General features: G+C 37.4%; 1 protein-coding gene and 1 pseudogene across 4 annotated transcripts; one reads left to right on the top strand and one right to left on the bottom strand.

The window, feature by feature from the left end:
* Nucleotides 1–346: 346 nt before the first annotated feature.
* On the bottom strand, nt 347–13869 carry LOC128607875 (carcinoembryonic antigen-related cell adhesion molecule 5-like). 4 transcript variants are annotated; one of them, XM_053625136.1, is made up of 8 exons: nt 13559–13869; nt 12871–13188; nt 11906–12184; nt 11509–11775; nt 9905–10180; nt 9555–9809; nt 1192–1321; nt 347–933 (listed from the first exon to the last, which is right to left on the bottom strand). In XM_053625136.1, exons 1-8 carry the CDS (start codon nt 13605–13607, stop codon nt 906–908), a joined length of 1602 nt encoding a protein of 533 aa, XP_053481111.1. In that variant the 5' UTR covers nt 13608–13869; the 3' UTR covers nt 347–905. The 4 variants fall into 4 exon arrangements, with proteins under 4 accessions (XP_053481111.1, XP_053481103.1, XP_053481095.1 ...); XM_053625128.1 differs by lacking the exons at nt 347–933; nt 1192–1321 and adding an exon at nt 4777–6093 and having other exon boundaries at nt 11906–12160; XM_053625120.1 differs by lacking the exons at nt 347–933; nt 1192–1321 and adding an exon at nt 4779–6093.
* A 553-nt stretch (nt 13870–14422) lies between these two features.
* Nucleotides 14423–15734, top strand: LOC128612181 (E3 ubiquitin/ISG15 ligase TRIM25-like; annotated as a pseudogene).
* Nucleotides 15735–16098: the final 364 nt, after the last annotated feature.

Here is a 16098-nt window from a genome sequence, read left to right as displayed (position 1 = left end):
TTACAATTTCTGGTCACACTTTCAGAAGCATGTATTACAACTTATGAAAGCAAAGTAAAACATTTTTTTAACAAAAGTCTAACATTTTGTTAAGAAAATAACTCTGTGCACTGCTTTATTAAGCTGTAAATCAAACCAGAAAATGCTGGAGGATTAAAATATCCAGACAACAAATGCAACCTGCATCTGCTCCAGATTTACTTAGTAGATTTACATACTTTTTGCAAGGCCCAAGAACTGATCCATTTACAGTTCTGCACTGTTACGACACCGGTCTAGGGTCAAGGTGTAACATAAAAGGAAGTATAAACAAAAATAAAAATGAGGTAACACACGTCTTTCAAAATCTTTGAAATCTTACAAATTTAATGATTACAAGGAAGAAGAAAGAAACAATCCAAAACAAACAATCACAAAGAAAGCAAATGTCTTCAGGGCTGGGCAAGGCCAAAATAATAAACAGAACAGTCACTACCTTGTCCCGTATCAATTTAAATTACCTAACAAAAAAAAGGTAGTTCAAAAGAAAATACACAGTCTAACCTGACTCCCTAACAGAAGCAAAAACAGCGAACATAAGATACACCCAAAAATAAATGGCACCCAGTCCCTACCACTTTCATGATTATTAGAAAAGAAATATTTACAATGGAAGATATTTACAATAGAGCCACAACACAAAACAAAATGGGGGAATGGGACAACACGATTCTACCACTCACTTCTTTCACTCACACACGATACAACAAGCAAGTGATTTCACTTAAACACCGGAAAATATTCGCTACTCAATAGCATGCCCACAATCACAGATAAACCACCCATCTGCACTCCTCTCGACATATCGTTCTTCCGCCTTTTTAAACGACGCCCAATCTTCTCCTCTCCAATCCCGGTGCAGCACGTCAGCACGTTGAAATGGGGCGGAGTGACCTGTGAGAGCGAAACAGGGGGAGGGAGAGAGAGAGAGTGAGAGAGAGAGCACACACACACACACACAATACGTCTCCTGACGTAACAGTACCAAAACAGCTCAGGTCAGGTTAGACAGCTCAGGTTAACAAAGAATTTTGTTACATCTGGCCCTAAATTTAAGTTATTTCGGGCCCAAATGTGAACCAGATTCTTTTCAGAAGTGATGAAAATGTTAATTACAAGGAATAATACAAAGTTATGGTCTAATGTACTTACCTTTCTATGCATTTAATAAAGTAGAAAATCAAACCAGCAATTCCAGCAACACCCAATAAAACTCCAGAACCAATCCCAGTTATAGCTTGTGCAGACAGTGAATCTCTACCTCCACCCATAGAGCCTTTTTCTATGAGAATACAAAGAAATAATTTAGAGAAAAATTTAGAGAACGTCTAGGTTAAAAGTATATCTTGATATAGTCATATATACATTTTACATAGGGTCACTATACATTCTTACACATGCACCGCCATTTACTTATGACTACTGTACATTTTTCTACACACACTACCACATCTGCGCATCACACATGTCTAATGTGCAGTTTTAAGATTGCCACTCTAATATATTTCATACAAGTAATCTGTACAGGAATAGACTGCAAATATCATGAAGAGCTATTTCTGCATACTTTTATTCCTTCTTATTTGTTGTATATTGTGAGTTTATTGTGCAGTCTTAAATATTGTGAACTGTTGTCTCAGTCCTCCCTGTTTCTCTTGTGTTGTGGCTGATGTGACACCAAATTAAGAGTAAGAGTAATACAGCTGGTCTGTTTAAGTATGCTGATGATATGGTTCTGGTGCAACTTTGTTCTAAAAATCAAGTAATGAGCGAGCAAACTTATCTTAAAAATGTGGTTGCTCTTGAAGACTGGTGTAAACTGAGTGCCTTGCATACAGATGTAAGGAAAACAAAAGAGATGATTTTCATTGTTAAATCTGGTGAACAATATGTGTTAGGGAAACTAAAGTTAAATGATCAGGTTGTTGAGATTGTGGAAAGTTTTAAATATTTGGGACCATATTTGGATACAAGTTTTAGTTTTTATGAGAATGTAGACAATATTTTAAGGAAAGCAAATCAAAGGTTATTTTTTATGCATAAACTTAAGAGTTTTGATGTTAGTCAATCCGTTTTGGAAATGATATACAAAAGTCATGTTGAGAGTATTTTAATGTTTAATATTATAGCCTGGTATGGTGACTTAGGAGTGAGGAATAAAAATAAGATGCAGCGGATACTGAGAACTGCAGGAAAAATAATAGGACACCAGCAAACACAGCTTGATAAACTGTATTTGCTGGCAATGCACAAAAGAGCAACAAGGGTTGTATTTGACTCTACACACCCACTTAACTCAGAATTTGTAATGCTTCCATCTGGAAGGAGGTATAAGGTCCCAAAATAACTTAGAAATGTGTATAAACATTCCTTTATACCAGTGGCAATTATAATATAAAATGAAAGGTAAGCAACTCATTTTAGAATAATTTTTATATTGATGTATTGTGTATGTGTATAACTTGTGTATTGTGTATGTGTATAATTGTGTGTGTGGAGGGGGGGGGGGGGGGTTGTGTTTGAGAAGCCAAAGAACATTTCCACATTGGTGGACCATAAAGTTAAGTTAAATCAATCAATTTTCCCTTGATAATCAATAAAGTACTCTTTATAATTACATTATACAGCATTTGGCAGATCCCCTTATCCAGAGCGACTTACAGAGTGAAAGGACATGACTTTTTTCTACATTTATACAACTGAGCAGCTATGAGTTAAGGGCCTTGGCAAGACTGGGATTTGAATGCACAACCTCACATTCAGTAGGCCAATGCCTTAACCACTGACTGAAAATTAAAACAAGCTCAGCACACTAGATTTGATTTTAAACACCTCTACACTCAAAAAAATGTTGGGTTATCTTTTCTACCCTAATACTGGGTTGAGCCTTTTGGGTCATTTAATTGGGGTATTTTCTCAATCGTGGGTAGTTTTGTGCAACCCAACAGCAGGGTTAGTGGCTGGGTCATTTTCACTGACAGTTGAATCAATGGTCAAATCAACTCAAAGCGGACTGTTTGAATTCGCCTCAGGTGGAGCTAGCGGGTTTTGAGGCAAGGAAACTAAATGAACACAGGTAAGTTAGCGTTCATCACTATTTAGTGTTAAAGCTGCTGAAAATGCCTGGCCAAGTTTGTGATATTTATGGAGGGAGATCTCGAAAATGTATTCATTGGAAAACAGTAACTCAGCGAGTGATAATTAACTTTACATATCGGGACGGCTTCAAAAGTGAATATCATGTACTTGTCTTATATATAGAGTGGGACTTGTCTTCCCAGATGGCAGGGAGAAGATGTATCAACTCAATCTTACATCTGTGAAATGTTTTAATGATTTTAATAACGTCACTTGAATTTCATGGAATTGTTTGTGTATTTTCGGAGCTTTTTAGTAGAATTTTAGCATACAAACAAATAGCATTTTAGGATAATTGTAGGGTTGAAAAAAGTATAAATAACACATCTCTGTGTTATTAGTGTTATATTTAACCCATATTTTTGTGGAAATGTTTAACATACCGCATGTGTTAAATGTACTAACACACTGATTGTGTTGAAAGCATCACAAAATGTGTTGTCCTTAACTAGACATACAGGTGTGTTAAAATTAACAAATGATTGAGTGAAGGATTTTATCAATATATTTCTCCATAAAACCATTACTATACACTAGAAAAAGCAAAAATGTGCGATAACAGTCCAGTTTACATTAAATTAAATGCACCGCTATCTTCCTTAGCTTTGGCTCACTTGTTTTTAATGCACACTGGTTCATCAGTTGGTTTTTTGGCTGTTTTAAATTTCTCCTTTTATCAAAATCTGACTCTTTCTTCTTCAAAGTCTACATATATAAACTCCATTTTAGCAGCTCTAGCAATACACTTCTAAAGAGCTTCTTGTGTATGAATAAAGGAGATACCATGTTGACATATTTGTTTATAATGTGGTGTATTTTACATTTTCATAGGGAAAAATAAACCTGAAAATATCAACCCATTTATGAAATAAAATTAACCCAGCATTTTTGTAAACATGAAACCATCCTTTGGGTTGGAAAAACAACCCATTTACTGGGTTAAAATTAACAACCCAACTTGATGGATTAGTTTAGCCCAAAATGTGTTCTGTCCTATATTTACCCAGCCGTTGGGTTAAAAATAACCCAATTTGGGTTGTTTTTAACCCAGTGTTTTTTTTAGAGTGTATTCTGCACCTCACATCACAACACCACAACTATCACTAAATGGCAGAGGGACTCCTCGATTATTTTCAGTAAGAAATGACTGATATTAGGTTTGTGGGTAACAAATCAAATCATACCTAAGGGTGTTTTCACAATTAGCAATTTTTCCACAGAAACAGTGCTGACCTGAGTGTCTTATGCAACATGTACAATATAACTATAACAACGCACTTAACAGTCCTAACTAGAATCATCTAACTGCCCATTGTTATATAACAGAGATGTATAATTATTAATAAATATTAAGATATTATATATATATATATATATATATATATATATATATATATATATATATATATATATATAGCATCTCACAAACGTGAGTACACCCCTCACATTTTTGTAAATATTTGATTATATCTTTTAATGTAATATCACTGAAGAAATGACACTTTGCTACAATTTAAAGTAGTGAGTGTACAGCTTGTATAACAGTGTAAATTTACTGTTCCCTCAAAATAACTCAACACACAGCCATTAATGTCTAAACCGCTGGCAACAAAAGTGAGTACACCCCTAAGTGAAAGTGTTCAAATTTGGCCCAATTTTCCCTCCCCGGTGTCATGTGACTTGTTAGTGTTACAAGGTCTCAGGTGTGAATGGGGAGCGGGTGTGTTAAATTTGGTGTCATCGCTCTCACACTCCCTTATACTGGTAACTGGAAGTTCAACATGGCACCTCATGGCAAAGAACTCTCTGAGGATCTGAAAAAAAGAATTGTTGCTCTACATAAAGATGGCCTAGGCTATAAGAAAATTGCCAAGACCCTGACACTGAGCTGCAGCACGGTGGCCAAGACCATACAGTGGTTTAACAGGACAGGTTCCACTCAGGATAGGCCTCGCCATGGTCGACCAAAGAAGTTGAGTGCACGTGCTCAGCGTCATATCCAGAGGTTGTGTTTGGGAAATAGATGTATGAGTGCTGCCAGCATTGCTGCAGAGGTTGAAGGGGTGGGGGTCAGCCTGTCAGTGCTCATACCATATACGGCACACTGCATCAAATTGGTCTGCATGGCTGTTGTCCCAGAAGGAACCCTCTTCTAAAGATGACGCGCAAGAAAGCCCGCAAACAATTTCCTGAAGACAAGCAGACTAAGGACATGGATTACTGGAACCATGTCCTGTGGCCTGATGAGACCAAGATAAACTTATTTGGTTCAGATGGTGTTACGAACCGGTCTAGGTCGGGCCGCAACATACAAAAAGAAAAAAAAGAAAAGGGTTGGCGAGAACAAGATTGCGTTTGTTTTGTTTTTATTCTCGGAGCACCTTTTATATACACAGTTGTCTTAAACTTCAGAAGCTGGCCAGGCCAAAATAATAAACAAAAATACCCTCTAACTTACCAAAGAAAACTAACTACACTACAAGAAAAGAAAACAAAAATACACCATCTTCCCTCACTCCCTAGCTAGCCAAAACCAGGAGAAAAGATGAATCAACACAAATGGTGCTGACTTCCTACTAACCACTCCTAACTGTGACTATTTACAAAGGTGACTATTAGTGTGTTAATTAACAAAAGTAATATGTACATATATACACAAGGGTATCACATGAATCATAACGGGGCAGAGCATAAACAAAGTCAAAACAGGCATAAAGTCATACACCGACGAAAAGAACTTGTCTCTATACACAACGCAACGGCACTGATCTACCCTGGGATGGAGACTGACGAGGCTTAAGTACACTTCCGGAAGCATGCAGGCAACCAATCCTATCGCACAAGGCTGGAGCAGGCGGGAACAAGATGTGATCGTCCAGTAGCAAGCCGGAACGTGACGCATGCAGTAGGCGGGGTCTAAAGAAGGGGGAGGAGACAAAAGATAACCCAGCCCACCACCGACAGACACACAAATGGCACATAGAGCAAACAGAAATATATTGGATAACGTAACAGATGGTGTCAAGTGTGTGTGGTGGTAATCAGGTGAGGAGTACAAAGACAAGAGTGTCTTGCCTACAGTCAAGCATGGTGGTGGGAGTGTCATGGTCTGGGGCTGCATGAGTGCTGCCGGCACTGGGGAGCTACAGTTCATTGAGGGCACCATGAATGCCAACATGTACTGTGACATACTGAAGCATAGCATGATCCCCTCCCTTCGGAGACTGGGCTGCAGGGCAGATTTCCAGCATGATAACGACCACTGCCTTGCTAAAGAAGCTAAAGGTGAAGGTGTTGGACTGGCCAAGCATGTTTCCAGACCTAGACCTTATTGAGCATCTGTGAGGCATCCTCAAATGGAAGGTAGAGGAGCACAAGGTCTCTAACATCTACCAGCTCCGTGATGTCGTCATGGAGGAGTGGAAGAGGACTCCAGTGGCAACGTGTGAAGCTCTGGTGAACTCCATGCTCAAGAGGGTTAAGGCACTGCTGGAAAATAGTGGTGGCCACACAAAATATTGACACTTTGGGCCCAATTTGGACATTTTCACTTAGGGGTGTACTCACTTTTGTTGCCAGCGGTTTAGACATTAATGGCTGTGTGTTGAGTTATTTTGAGGGGACAGCAAATTCACACTGTTTCACAAGCTGTACACTCACTACTGTACATTGTAGCAAAGTATCATTTCTTCAGTGTTGTCACATGAAAAGATATAATCAAATATTTACAAACATGTGAGGGATGTACTCACTTTTGTGAGATACTGTGTATATATACAGTCAAACCTTGGCTTGCAAGCATAATTCGTTCCGGAAACGTGCTCGTAATCCAAAGCACTCGTATATCAAAGCAAATTTCCCCATAAGAAATAATGGAAACTCAGATGATTAGTTCCAAAACTCAAAAATAATCATATACATAATAATGATTAACACAAAATACCATTTTATATATATATATATATATATATATATATATATATATATATATATATATATATATATATATATATATATATATTCAATATTTTAAAATAAAGATTGTTTATTGACTGGTTGTTTGTCTTCACTGAGGCTTTGGAGGCAGAAAATCAAGAGAAGAGGAGCTTTTTGTGTGAGTAGACTTTATGCAGTCACAATTCTAGTATCCCATAATAGACACATTGATAATTTTTAGTTATATTGCAGCATTCGAATATTGGCAGTGAACGTTGTATATCTCCTTAGATTTATCTTAGACTATCATGACTTTTCACTTGTATTCCATTTTTGTTTTTCTTGCTTGCCCCCAACCTGAGACCTGATTGGTCTGGAAGTACAAAAAAAGCTTGATGTCACTTGGTGTATGTCACTTTTAAACATCACTCAGATTCTGCCATAATCTTACATCCATTTCCCTTAAGATTACATGTACAAAGTTCACTGGTTACTGTATCATCTTATGTTTTTTACTCGTTTGTATGTGCACTTTATGTCGAAATGTGTAGGTCTTATTTAGTTCTGTGCCGTCTCATGTGGTTAGTGTGTTGTTTTATGTAACACCATGATCCTGGAGGAACATTGTTTCGTTTCACTGTGTACTCTACCTGCTGTATATGGTTGAAATGACAATAAAGCCACTTGACTTGACTTCACTTATGTATTTTAAGTAAAGAAAATGCCATGACTGGATTCTTAAGTACACACGATTCCTAAGTTTTTTTTTAGCCCACCACTGTCAGAAAAAAGGTCGAAATAAATATTTATATGCAGGGAATATATGAAGTGAATAGAAAGGGAGACATCATTGCTGTGTTTTTTTTGTTTGTATGTTTTTGTTTTCGTTAGATGAGTTGGTGATTGAAGATGTAAAGATGAAAAGAAGATAAATATCAAGATAAATATGAATAATCTAAAATGCTGTAAATAAATATTCAGAATGCAACAGCACGCCTTGTTTTCAACCAGCCCAAAAGAACCCATGTCACATCCCTCTTCATCTTCCTCCACTGGCTTCCTGTAGCTGCCCGCCTCAAATTCAAGGCCTTGATGCTACCTCAACACTCTCCGGCGATCAGTTAACCCCCCACTCCCCTACATAAAAAATTGAAATAAAAAACTTTTGCATTTACACACGCACTTTGCTTCTCAACTCAGTTAAAAATCCTGTTTGGTATCACTCAGGGGCGTAACCTGGCCTGAGCACTGTGGGCTGCAACCCCAAAGATTTTTTCTTTAGCCTCAAATAATTATCCACTTGGAGTGGTTTGTCACTACGTAACTGAACATCAGTAAAAGAAGACAGTGGTGTTGTAATTTTATATCTTCAGTGAACAGAGGCGAGACCAATCAGACAGGGTTTACAGGAAAATACATGGAAACACTTGTGTCTTATTGGCTGACAGTCTCTCAATTTCTGCCAAATGCTAGCTCACAGTCAGTGTGAGGGAAAGTGGATATATGCTGTTTATTTTTTTTAAACCAGTAAAGGGGTTGAAACTGAAACAGGAACATCCTCTGATGCTGAGCAGGAAAACAAGGTGTGTTAATGTCTATATGAGTTCCAGTTTACGTGAACATGATATGAGCAGAGCAGAAGGAAAGATAATGTACTTTGCATGGCACTGTAGCAGCTAAATCCATAGCTTAGTTGTGCTTCCCTTTGACTAGTGACACCAAACTAGCTTAGATGAATAAAAATTATTTTATTGGCCTGGTAGTCCTACAAACAGTGACAACACCTGAGGCAAGTTTTATGATAAATCCAACTTGTTCTGTTCATGTCAGAAACTTTTTTCTGATCACGTCATTGACAGCTAGGTTACCTTTGCTTCCATAATACAAAACTTAGGCTACTAGCTGAGCTGAAAAAAAAGCATGGAGAAGAATTGGGCTCAGCCTCAGGTGATTAACAGTCCAGCTAACACCCCTGGTAGCACTACTTCTCTGCTCGCTTTGCATGTATTTCCTCAATTGTAAGTCATTTTGGATGAAAGTGTCTGCCAAATGAATAAATGTAAATATAAATATCATATGAAATAGCAATTTCTCATTACACAACTTCTATTTTACTTTGTACTTTACATTAAACATCCATACTGCAAAAATCATGTGATTAATACAGGTTACGAGCCAGCACGATTTTGTACAGATAACATCTTTGTGACTCAACATATTAAAATCCTCAATAGATCTTTAGCGTGACAATCTTCCAGCTGAAGAAATATTTTTTATAATGATATTTTTGTGTAAATTAGAGTGATGTAGGAATTATTAAGATATAATTATTTTCTAGGTCTATTTACATGTTACTTCAAAACATCTTATATTTTATGTCTGATTTATTTCAAACAGAAGAAAAGCCTATTTTATTTCTTTTATACAGTGTAAAATCTCACCTTTTACTTCCAAAACATGGGATGCAGAGGCATTACGTCCGGTTACAGGATTGGAGGCCATGCAGGTGTAATTTCCAGTGTGCATAAAGGTGACCTGTTCCACAGTAAATACAGCTGTATTCACTTCAGGTAAAGTCCCATTAAACATCCATTTGTACGAGGCATTTGGTGTAGATTCAGTACGGCAAGACAGTGTCAATTTATTTCCTTCCTCCACTGCAAAAGGTCCATCAATTTTCACATTATCTGGTCCAACTGTAACACACAGTACAAAGTCATTGCCTGTCAAATTAAACTTAGATGTTTCTTCAGTTTAAACAAATCAGCACCAGGAATATATTTGTACTTACAATTAACAGTCATTCTGTATGTTGCAGTGTCAGAGCTGATGGGGTTGCTGAATGTACACTTATATTCACCACTGTCTCTTCTCCTCACCGGACTGATCATCACTGATCTGCTATCATTCGAGAATGTGATGTTGCCGCTAGCTGACAGTTTCCTATTATCTTTCATCCATTCAGCACTGTAGATGGTTCCACTCACATTACAGGTTAATGTAGCAGAGGAAACATCTTCTATTAGATCATCTGTTGGTCCAGTAAGTGCTGCTCCAGATATTGTTTCTGTAAAATCCACAGAGGAAACAAATAAACAGTTAAAAACATTAATTTAACAATGTGGATTGAGATGGAATTTGAATTAATTATAATTCTGTTAAAGTTATAACAACATTAAACACAATATGCTTGTTGTATCATATTTGGCAAATAAATCATTTAAGAACTTACTTCCAATTTGTCACATACCAAATTAATTTTTAATCGAACCAAATAGCATTTTGATTCTGTCTATCTGTGACTTTTAGCATTTGGGCTATAACAGCACTTTAAACATTTCACTTACTGTTTTAGAAATCCCAAGAACCTTTTCAGTTTTGAATTTCCCAGATATAGCTTGATTTAATAACCAATTACCTATTTTCAGACCTCTTGTAGATAAATTATATTTATACCACAGCACTGTTGAATTCTGAAATCTGATTTGTCATTAGGTGTTGATTAATTTTTTATAACAACAGCTCTGACAGTGGTGCCGACTACAAATCAAATAACAGGTTTACATCAGTGCTCTCATTCTAAAATGATAGCGTTTCTATAGTAACATCTCATTCACAGGGACGTGCATGGTGGACACTCAACATAATCTAAGCCTAATAATAAACAAAAGATGATATTTGATGAAAAATGTCTTGAAGTCTGTGAAAACTTCTGAAATGTGACATTTACTTAACATTGATGAAAGGATTCTCAGGTGTTAGTGCTTTGTGTAGCAATCACCACAGGACACTCTGCTTCAAGCTGGAGTACATAATTGACTATTTCCCTATAACAGCAGGCCCTGTTTTATTTGTGTTGTTTTCCGTACACAGTATGTACACAAATTATTCAACTACTAGTTAAATACAGCAGTTCTGCTATTTTATGAGTCCAAAATGTAGCATATTTATAAACAGCAACAAATGATTTCCTCAATTTATCTGTCAGTTATATAATTTTACTTCACTGTAAGATATTTCAGGTGGTTAAAAATGTAAGTAAACTCAGCTTGAAGATAAACTTCATTTCAACTCAAACGTTTTGCAAGTTTTTTTTTTTTTTTAAATTATAAACTTGAATTCAATATCCAAAACTTGTTATGACAATTGGAGTTAAAGAGAAGAAATAAGTTCACATAACTTAATGGGGTTATCATGTTTTACAGTGTTGAATTAAAATGTCTCAGTATGCCATTGTCCACTCTTTTGCAGTTGGCAAAGGTTTGCGAAAGGCAAAAAATCAAACAGTGAAAAATCTGTACATTTCTGGGAGAGGTGCTTTGGCTTAATTTAGTGGCTTTCTATTTTTTCTTTGTTGCTGTTGCACATGAATTCAATAACTAAACTAGAACTCACCTAGTACAGTGACGCTGATGGGTTCAGACTTGGAGTAGTTCAGGCTCTGATTGTTATGGGCCATGCAGGTGTAATTGCCACTCTGACTGCTCTGAATGTTGCTCAGTCTGAGCTCTTGGCCCATTTCACCAAGCTCTGTTCCATTCACAGCCCACTGAAACTCAGCAGCAGGGTTGGACTCAGCCGAGCAGGTCAGTATGAGGTTAGACCCAGAGCTGTAGAAGGGTTCCACTGGATCTGCTTCAACAGCAACATTTTCTGGAACATCTGCAATGTAACAGTCCATATTTAGTCAGCTTTACAGCCATCATGGTCTTGTGTAGACCAGGTATATCATGCATGTTTGTTGGATAAATCTCATGATTGTCAACAAGTTGCATAATATGAAATAACTCACAGTAAATGGTGAGCTTCAATGGAGGACTCATTGCTTTGTTGATGATGTTGGATGCTTCACATTGGTATGGGCCTGTGTCATATCTGATCACACTAGTAATGGTCAGACTGCTGTTGTTGTCTGTTAGCTGAACTCGCTCCCCTGCTGTTACCTCAGAGCTGCCATTCAGCCAAATAAATGTAAGAGAGGAGCCAGATGCAGAGCAGACGAGACTCACAGTGCTTCTGAATTCAACCAGCTCTGTTTTACTTGGTACTATGATAACATTGGAGGGTGGCCCTGGGGGTTTAAAAGGTAATACAGGGCTCAGGTGGACACCAGTATACAGAAGATTTGAAATTTCATTTATCGTCAAATCATAAGCATAATCACTGTACCAACACTATTAGCTCTCATGATCTTACATAGTAATCACTGTTTCACTGTTTTAGCCATACTGACCAACATAACAAAATGCAGAGTAAAAATGATCTATGAGTAAAAATGAGTAAAGTACTCCTTGCCAACTTATTTTTAGTCTAATAAAACTGCTATTAAACAACTACAGATTTTTTATGTGGGCACCAGTCACCGATCTTCAGTCACCAGTTATGGAGCTTTCAAAAGAGGATATTTTACTCTAATTCAAATACACGTTCTATTAACTGAAACAAATGAACTATTTTTGTATTAGTGTTGCATCAGCAATAACATCCAATGCATGTTCATAGTCATCGAACGCAAGAATAATATGATAAAGAAAATGTTCTACAATTTGAAAGGTGTGTATTCCAATTTAGCTGTGAAGATGTAATGCAGTACAAATCTGTGTACTTTTAATCCTTACACACCTGTATAAAAACTGATTATAGTTACTTATAAGTATTACAGACTCTTCCTTGCATTTACAAACTGAGGACTGCACTAGATTAAAGAAGAAAAATCTCCCTGCAGTTGTGTTAAAAAGGAAAGTTTTGTTTACTCACCAAACACCTGCAGTGAGGTTTCACCTTTGAATGGAGTTGTAAGAGTGGCTACAATCAGAGAATATCGTCCAGTATCACTCTCAGTCAGGCTCCTGAGCTCCAGAGCTAAAGTGGTGGGGTCCAGAATGACTCTGTGAGTGTAAGGTGGCTGTATTATAATTCCACTTGCAGATCCAATAACAATGAAAGTCTCATTACACCTCCATATGATGAAGGCATGTGGGGGATCAGGAATACGGATTGGAGTAATCACCACATTCTCCCCAACTGCTGTATTTATTATCTCAGGTAATAACAGCTCTTGGCCAAAACATACTCCTGTGTGAAGAAATAAGTAAGCCAAACACAAAAACAAAATAAAACAAAACACTCTGTAATAAAAACACTCTTCAATAATAATAATAATAATAATAATAATAATAATAATAATAATAATAAGTAAGAAAGCATGTAATATACGAGAGAGAGAGAGAGAGAGAGAGAGAGAGAGAGAGAGAGAGCATAAAAAACGCAAAGTTTCCAGAGATACAGGACGTTTCAGACCAAGTCCCTTTGTGGCTATAGGAAGGGAAACTGTGTAAACTGCACTGCGCTGTAATGTTTATTTCTTCTATTATGCTGCAGGAAGCCACGCTGCAGTTACTCACTGTATTCATCTTCACAGATATACGAAGAATATAGTGGTCACCTGTACATGACAGCAGAAGCAGAGAGCAGCACACAGCGTGTAAATCCATCAGGAGAGATCCGGAGCTCCACCACTGCTTCTCAATAAGCGTCTCTACAGAAAGATCTGTGCTGATTAATCACCCGATGTGAAACCGAATAGTGCCGATTAGACTCGAGTTAGAAAGCAAACGACTGAAAAAGCAAAAGTTAACTAAGTAAGCAGACGAGACAGCAGGTCTGTAAACAGTGCCATTAAAGCACACATGCAGGAGTGAACAGCCTACAGGGAAAACTATCAGAGTAATCCTGCACCGGTTTAACACTGGAATAAAGTTGGTTTGACGTTGGACGTTCGATATTCGCAGAAATGCAGAAATTAAGGGACCGTCTCTAAAGTTACACACGACATTGTTTTACACGTTTCTAACTTCAGTAGCATTTGAAGGGAATGATGTACAGTCGCACAACCACCTGTAAAGTGTTCATCTAGGTGTCAGGTATGATGCACACCTTTTAGATTTTTTTTATATTTATCAAAATAAGCTATTAAATCATATATAAATATTGCCATGTATTTCACTACCGAATCGGCCCATACACAAAATATACCATAATTTAAAGATCAATAGCATTTGAAAGGAATGATGTATAGTCACACAGCCAACTGTAAAGTGTTCATCTAGGTGTCAGGTATGACGCACACCTTTAGATTTTTGATATTTAACCCTACAATGCATGAACCAAAAAACCATAAGTCCTTAAACCTTAAGTTTAAAAAACCTAAACCTTAAGTGCTACTCTCTCTCTCTCTCTCTCTCTCTCTCTCTCTCTCTCTCCCTCTCTCTCTCTCTGTGTGTGTGTGTGTGTGTGTGTGTGTGTGTATGTGTGTAAATTCAGGAAAATGGCTGAGGCCCGTATTTCAGTAGATCAGAACCAGTTCAGGTGTCCAGTGTGTCTGGATCTCCTGAAGGATCCGGTGGCTATCCCCTGTGGTCACAGTTTCTGTAAGGTGTGTATTAATGGCTGCTGGGATCAGGAGGGTCAGAAGGGCATCTACAGCTGTCCTCAGTGCAGAGACACTTTCACGCCAAGGCCTGTTCTACGCAACATGAAACAACATGCTGGCTGAAGTGGTGGAAAAACTAAAGAAAGAGACTGAAGTCCAAGCTGCTTCTCCTGCTCACTGTTACGCTGGACCTGGAGATGTGGAGAGTGATTTCTGCACCGGGAGAAAACACAAAGCCATCAAGTCCTGTCTGGAGTGTCTGGCTTCTTACTGTGAAATTCATCTGAAAACTCACTATGAAGTTCTTGCTCTGAAAAAAAACAACAACACAATATTCAAATCCTCTGCAAAACTACAAGAGAAGATCTGCTCTCAGCACAATAAAGTGCTAAAGATCTACTGCCGTACTGACCAAAGATGTATTTGCTCTTTGTGCATGTTGGATAAACATAAAGGACACGACACCATCACTGCCGCAGCAGAAATCGCTGACAAACAGGTGAGAACTAGAAATCTTTCCAGAATGAATACTTGCTCATTTTAATTATTTTCTATAATCAATTGCTTTAGTCAGCTGTGTGATTTAAACCATAATTTGTGATTAATGTGAGATTGTGTATCAGTCAGAAAGATTTTTCAAAAGCTACTTAAAATGTTATTTTAGGAAGAGTGTGGTAGTCGTAATCTGGTCAGCAAAGTAACTGAAAATTTGAGCCAATGCTTGAATCTTGAACTTTGTCTCACACTCCTCTAGACATCAGACGCTCTCTGGCAGGCATCCAAGATGTCACAGCATAATCCAAACTTCAAGAACAATTATTTACTTTTATGCCCCACTTTTATTCACACAAACATGATCACATCCATTTCCTCCAGGTAACACTCACAGTCTGCTCTACAGAGCCAGCTGTTAGTCACACACACTCTAACACACCTCTCGTGAAAGCAACAATAAATGTCTGACATCACATGTGTGTCTGGTGTTATCCTGAGATCAGACGACTTCACAGTTTATTACTGTTTGTTATTATTTAGTGCTGTTTAGCTTCTCTTTAACTTGACTTCAGTTCTTAATTAAGTTCGGTAATATTAGATTGTGGATTTGTGATCGAGTCGCTGTGACTTCATTTGTCTGGTGTGTTTATCGTGACAGTTGAGCAATGAAGGATCACAGGAGCCCCAAGACTGACTAATGTATCAACTGTTTCCTATATCTATGGCTACAACATTAAAAACTGGTGGCTCATAAGGAGGATTCATAATGATTATATGATGTGTTTGTGTAATGCATGCTGGGTAATGTAGTGACAGAACACTGATGGATGTAAATATGGAAAAAACACTTTTTTAAAAAAAAAATCATGAACCATGAATTTTGCAAAATGACAAAATGAGAGATGCTACATTGTGCTAATAAATCCTTATTCCTTTATTTTATTTTCCAAAGTAGTAAATTGTTTACACATGGCATTTATCTTTGTTTGAAGTTTAATTTGCTTTCGGAAGGCTTTAGCTTCTGGATGTCAGTCTCCTCCATTAGAAAGCCCAACGTT

This window comes from Ictalurus furcatus, chromosome 1 (genome assembly GCF_023375685.1).
Source record: "Ictalurus furcatus strain D&B chromosome 1, Billie_1.0, whole genome shotgun sequence".
Taxonomy (NCBI): domain Eukaryota; kingdom Metazoa; phylum Chordata; class Actinopteri; order Siluriformes; family Ictaluridae; genus Ictalurus; species Ictalurus furcatus.
Note: the sequence above shows the minus strand (reverse complement) of the source record. Positions and strands in the feature narration are given on the sequence as shown.

What these genes read in the sequence shown, in the direction of transcription:
- LOC128607875 (XM_053625120.1), bottom strand. Translation starts at nt 13,607, where the DNA reads ATGGATTTACACGCTGTGTGCTGCTCTCTGCTTCTGCTGTCATGTACA. An exon ending in CATCAGCGTCACTGTACTAG is followed by an intron (nt 10,181 to 11,508) that starts GTGAGTTCTAGT and finishes TGGATTTTACAG; the next exon opens with AAACAATATCTGGAGCAGCA. An exon ending in ATACAGAATGACTGTTAATT is followed by an intron (nt 9,810 to 9,904) that starts GTAAGTACAAAT and finishes TGTGTGTTACAG; the next exon opens with TTGGACCAGATAATGTGAAA.